The following is a 5,501-nucleotide window of genomic DNA, read 5'->3' on the forward strand; positions in this document are numbered from 1 at the left end:
TCAGAAACGGCGTTTTCAGAAAAAAAGGGGGCAGATTTTCCATTTTGTGGGTTTGCTGAACCGTGGACCGATGATGTGACAGGGCAGAGGTTTCCGGGCTTCGAAATTTTCTTTGACCTAGAGTTATCAGAAAAACCAATGAGTGCGCAGATTGCTGAGGAAGCACCAGAAACTGATTGGGCCGATGTTTTAGAGCCGGGCTATCTGGTTGGCAGTGAGACCGAAGCATCAGAGGTGGCAGTGATAGGCAGAGATGCATTCATTCTGAGCCCCGCAGAGTTAATCACCCCAGCCGAGGGACCCTTGACCAACTGGACCTCCCAGGTTTTACCTCGAGTAGTCTTTCAGTATAGTCCCGTTTCCTCAAAAGAGTCAGTAGTCTCTAAGTATATGTCTACTTCCCAGTTTGATATTGAGTTTGTTTATTCTAACGATTCTTTTGATGCAGGTACCGTAGAAGTTGGATCTGGTTCCGGAGTCGGTGACAAGTCTCTTTCTAATAAGGTCGAGTCCAAGAGTACTTTAGAGGATGAGTGAAAGACTCTTTTACATACATTCCTATTTCTGTTTCTCCTGTTTCCATTTCAAGTACTGAATCTGCTCTTAAAACTGATAATATTAATAATGATAATCAAGATTCCCCCTCTGATGAAGATGCCGACGAAACTCCCCTTGAAATCAAACATATGATTCAACAAGAGGAGAGTGGCCGAGCAAGACCGCTTGAAGAGGAAATTGAAACCGTAAATATTGGTGACGAAACCTTAATTCGGGAAATACGAATTGGCAAAACTTTATCTCCCGAAGAGCGTGAGGAATTAATCGCTTTACTTAAGGAGTTCAAGGAGGTTTTTGCTTGGTCTTATGATGACATGCCGGGATTGAGCGAAGACATTGTCCAGCATCGGTTGCCTTTAATCCCTGGCGCGAAGCCAAAGAAGCAAAAACTCCGAAAACTTAAAACAGAATGGGAGTTAAAAGTTCATGACGAAGTTAAAAAGCTGTTAGAAGTAAAATTTATTCAAGTTGTTGAATATCCAGAATGGCTAGCGAATATAGTGCCGGTGCCCAAAAAGGACGGAAAGGTCAGGATGTGTGTGGACTTCAGGGACCTCAACAAGACGAGTCCGAAGGACGATTCCCCGCTTCCGAACATTGATCTTCTGGTGGACAATACAGCTGGTCATGCTCTGTTATCTTTTATGGATGGGTTTTCAGGATACAATCAGATTAAGATGGCGCCGGAAGATATGATCAAGACAACGTTTACTACTCAGTGGGGAACTTACTGTTACAGAGTAATGCCTTTTGGGTTGAAGAATGCAGGTGCTACTTATCAGAGAGCTGCGACTACTCTTCTTCATGATATGATCCACAAAGAAGTCGAAGTCTATGTAGATGATATGAACGTCAAGGGAAAGACTCGGCCGGAGCATACTATCTCTTTAAGAAAATTCTTTGAAAGAATCAGACAGTATCAGCTTCGTCAGAACCCCAGCAAGTGTGTATTCGGGGTTACTTCAGGAAAGCTACTGGGATTCATGGTGAGCGAAAGGGGAATTGAGGTAGATCCTCAGAAAATCAAAGCGATTCAGGAGATGGAACCGCCGAAGACCGAAAAGCAGATCCGAGGTTTTCTCGGAAAAGTTCAGTATCTGAGACGGTTTATAGCTCATCTGACTATGACCTGTGAGCCTATTTTCAAGCTTCTAAAGAAGAATTCATCGAAGAAATGGACCGAAGAATGCCATGTGGCTTTTGAAAAGATCAAGCAGTGTTTGTCCTTACCTCCTGTTTTATCCCTTGTCATCCTGGGTCAGCCATTGTTGTTGTATTTATCCATCACGGATAAAGCGATGGGTTGTATGCTTGCTCAGCAAGATTCAGGGTCTAAGAAGGAGAGGACTGTATACTATATCAGCAAGAAGATGCTAGAATACGAGGTGAAGTATACAATCTTGGAGAAGACCTGTCTAGCATTAGTTTGGGCAACTCAGAGGCTCAGACATTATTTGTTATCAAGCAAGGTACTTCTGCTTTCACGGATGGATCCGTTGAAGTATTTGTTTGAGAAGCCTGCTCTTACTGGAAGAACCGCAAGGTGGTTATTATTGTTATCTGAGTTCGACATTACTTATGTCACTCAAAAGTCTGTTAAAGGGCGGGTCATCGCAGAACATTTAGCTGATTCCCCTGTGGAAGAGAACGCATTCCTGAAGGCTGAATTTACTGATGAAGAGATGATGGATATTGAAGAAGATACTCCAAATACCAGATGGACAATGTACTTTGATGGTGCAGTCAACAACCAGGGTCAGGGAATAGGAGCAGTACTCGTATCCCCTCAGAAGGAGTATATTCCTATATCTATCAAGTTGCAGTTTGAGTGCACCAACAACATGGCGGAGTATGAAGCTTGTATTGCCGGACTGGAGGCAGCCTTAGCTTTGCAGATTCAAGACATTGATGTGTTTGGAGATTCCATCTTGATCATTTACCAGACTAATGGAAAATGGAAGACTCGGGAAGATAGATTGATCCCGTATAATGGATATCTCGAATCTTTGGTCCAGAAGTTCAGGAGTATTACATTTACTCACTTGTACAGAACAAAGAATCATTTTGCTGATGCTTTGGCTACACTGGCTTCTATGTTAGACATTTCAGCAACAATGGAGGTCCAACCGCTTACAGTGCGATTGCAATGGGAGCCAGCGCATGTGAACGTTATTGAAATAGCAGCCAGGTGCCCAGATGGAAAGCCCTGGTATACAGACATCATGAATCTCATATCTGGTGAAGGGCATCCACCTAGGGCTTCTGGGAAAGAGCGCAAAACTCTTCAGAAATTAGCTGCCAATTTTGTTATTTGTGGTGGTCAGCTATATCGCAGATCTTTTGATGGGATCCAGCTTTTGTGTGTTGATGAAGATAAAGCAGCTGAGCTTATTGAACAGACTCATGAAGGTGTTTGTGGACCTCATATGAACGGAAAGATGTTATCTAGAAAGATCCTTAGACTTGGATTCTATTGGCCTACAATGGAAGCAGATTGTTTTGCCTTTGTAAAGAAGTGCCATAAATGTTAAGTTTACGCAAATCTTATTCATGTACCTCCCTCAGAGTTGCATTCTCTCACTTCGTCGTGGCCGTTTTCAGTATGGGGAATAGATATCATTGGGAAAGTATTTCCGAAGTCCTTCAGCGGACATGGGTATATTTTGGTTGCCATCGACTACTTTACGAAGTGGATTGAAGCTGCTTCTTATACTTCTTTGACTTCTACATCTGTTGCGAAGTTTATCCGTACAAACATTATTTGCAGATATGGGGTACCTCATGAGTTAATCTCGGATAATGGTTCTCACTTCAAGAAGGAAGTAGCGCACTTGTGTGAAGAGTTTAAAATAAAGCATCACAAGTCGTCTCCTTATAGGCCACAGACGAATGGAGCCGTCGAAGCAGCAAACAAGAACATCAAGGTAATCATCGGCAAGATGACAAAAACTTACAAAGACTAGTCAAACAAGCTTCCTTATGCTTTGTGGGCTTACAGGACGTCGATCAGATCTTCTACAGGTGTCACTCCGTATTCTTTAGTATGTGGAATGGAAGCAGTTTTGCCTGTTGAACTGAGAATCCCATCTCTAAGAGTGATGATAGAGGCGAGCTTGCCAGAATCTGAATGGGCGAAGGCCAGACATCAGAAACTGCAAATGATAGATGAGAAGAGGCTAAGAGCTCTGTATCATATCCAGGGGTATCAAAGGCGGATTGAAAGGGCGTTCAATAAGAAGGTTCGTGTCCGAGATTTGAAACCAGGGGATCTTGTCTTGAAGTCCTATAGGGCACCGGTATTTGATCCGAGAGGAAGTTTCGTCCAAATTGGTCTGGTCCTTATATTGTTGATGAAGTCCTGCCGGGAAAAGCCGTAAGTCTCCTCAATGAAAATGGAGAAAAATTAACAGAACCTACAAACCTGGATCAGTTAAAGAAATATTACGCCTAAAACACTGGAAGGCCATCTTTGGACGACTTGAGCCTTTTAAGCCAATAGCCCCAGATTTCAAAAATGAAAACCCTTTTTGCTAAACTCCTTTGAGCCAAAAGCAAAACCTCTTTATCAAACTTAAACCAGAGGCATCTTTTATGACTTTCGTCGTAAAAGATATTAACCTCGAACTACGCGGGACCTGATTCCCAATTTCTTTGGGGATACGTAGGCAGTCTGGAGAGTCCAGATTTGGTCTAATTGCTCGAAACCTACCAAATGTTAACATGTTTGAACCCGAGCCTACCTAAAAGTCCTTCTGGTGTTATTGGCCCAGGTTTGTAAAAAAAATAAAATAATGATGGAGTCTTGGACCCGCTAGACTGAAAACCCGCAAGGGCGGTCTAGGCAAAAGTTAGGGTCATTCACCCGCTAAGTTGAAAACCCGAAAGGGCCGCTTAGGCAAAAATCAGGGTGCTGAGCCTGCTGGATGGAAAAAGCTGCAAGGGCAGACAGTCCAGGCAAAAATTAAGGCGTGCGGTCCGCTGAATCGAAACCCTAAAAGGGGCAATTCAGTATGGCAGGGATTTCACAAAGGATGGCTTTTGAAAGCTGATTGTGCTTCCGTTTTGGGCATTACTTCAGAGTCTGAGTAAGCGCCAGCATAATTTCTTTCGATACTTCTTCAAGTTAAAGTGGTTAAAACTAAGTAATCCAAAGGAGGTAATAACCATGACTGAAATACCGAACATAGGAATGAAACACTTTTAGATGCGGTATTCAAAAGATCCTAAGAGCGGTAGACTGTTACCACCTTAAACATTTATCAAATTAAGAAGCAGATTCAATCTCTTTTAGAGTCTATGTTGTGCATTTGTCAAAGTTTTCGTCTGTCATTTGTCAAAGTCTCGTTTATCGTGTGTCAAAATCTTTCATTGTCAGGTCAAAGCCAGGTCTTTAAGGTCAAGATTAGCCTTTACTTCTCTTGAGGCTGGGGTGATAAACTTTAAAAGCAAGAAGTTGCATCTCCTGCGGACAGAGCCGAACAGAGCAGAGTTCAGAAGGGACAACTTTTCAAGTTTATTTGGAATGTTATCGCGAAGTGCAGAAGGAAGAATGCTTTGAGCAGAGCCCATTTTCTTGTATTTGTAAAAGCTTTGTAACCTCAAGCATTCCTTTGAAATGAAAGCTTTTAGTTGAACCCTTGCGTTTGGCTCTCTTATGAATCTTGTAATGGAAATAAAATCATACTAGGGGCATCTTTTATGACTTGGTTTCCCAAGTCATAAAAGACGTCGAGCAAAACTTTAGGGTTGAGATGGCTATTCTTGTCAAATAAAGATAAGAGAAGCTCGAACATCCCCTTTCGATCTAGGCTCCTTGATCAGAAAAATCCAATCCTCGTTGGAATTTAAAATTGAGTTTTGCATTTTTCAAAATATAGGCAGAGTTTTGGTTTATTTGTTTAAAGAGGCCAATGCCCGCGAGATTTTATCAAGTGCCTTTGGGT

At 42.3% G+C, this 5,501-nt stretch overlaps 1 protein-coding gene across 1 annotated transcript; it reads left to right on the forward strand.

Annotated features, from left to right (window-relative positions):
* The first annotated feature begins 1,682 nt into the window (after nucleotides 1-1,682).
* LOC143883106 (uncharacterized) lies at nucleotides 1,683-5,116 on the forward strand. The gene is made up of 5 exons (XM_077386468.1): nucleotides 1,683-2,027; nucleotides 2,151-2,380; nucleotides 2,609-2,967; nucleotides 3,160-3,332; nucleotides 4,934-5,116. The coding sequence occupies exons 1-5, from the start codon at nucleotides 1,683-1,685 to the stop codon at nucleotides 5,114-5,116; spliced, it is 1,290 nt and encodes a 429-aa protein (XP_077242583.1).
* The last annotated feature ends 385 nt before the right edge of the window (nucleotides 5,117-5,501 follow it).

The sequence above is a fragment of the Tasmannia lanceolata genome, unplaced genomic scaffold (assembly GCF_043159265.1).
Source record: "Tasmannia lanceolata isolate RefF3 unplaced genomic scaffold, GAP_Taslan_0.1 ptg000008l, whole genome shotgun sequence".
Lineage (NCBI taxonomy): Eukaryota > Viridiplantae > Streptophyta > Magnoliopsida > Canellales > Winteraceae > Tasmannia > Tasmannia lanceolata.

Bases quoted from the DNA above. Each gene is read 5' to 3' on its own strand.
- LOC143883106 (XM_077386468.1), top strand. From the start codon at position 1,683: ATGACCTGTGAGCCTATTTTCAAGCTTCTAAAGAAGAATTCATCGAAG. The intron at 2,028-2,150 runs GTACTTCTGCTT...GTCACTCAAAAG, and splicing joins ATTATTTGTTATCAAGCAAG to TCTGTTAAAGGGCGGGTCAT. The intron at 2,381-2,608 runs GTTTGAGTGCAC...TCACTTGTACAG, and splicing joins CCTATATCTATCAAGTTGCA to AACAAAGAATCATTTTGCTG.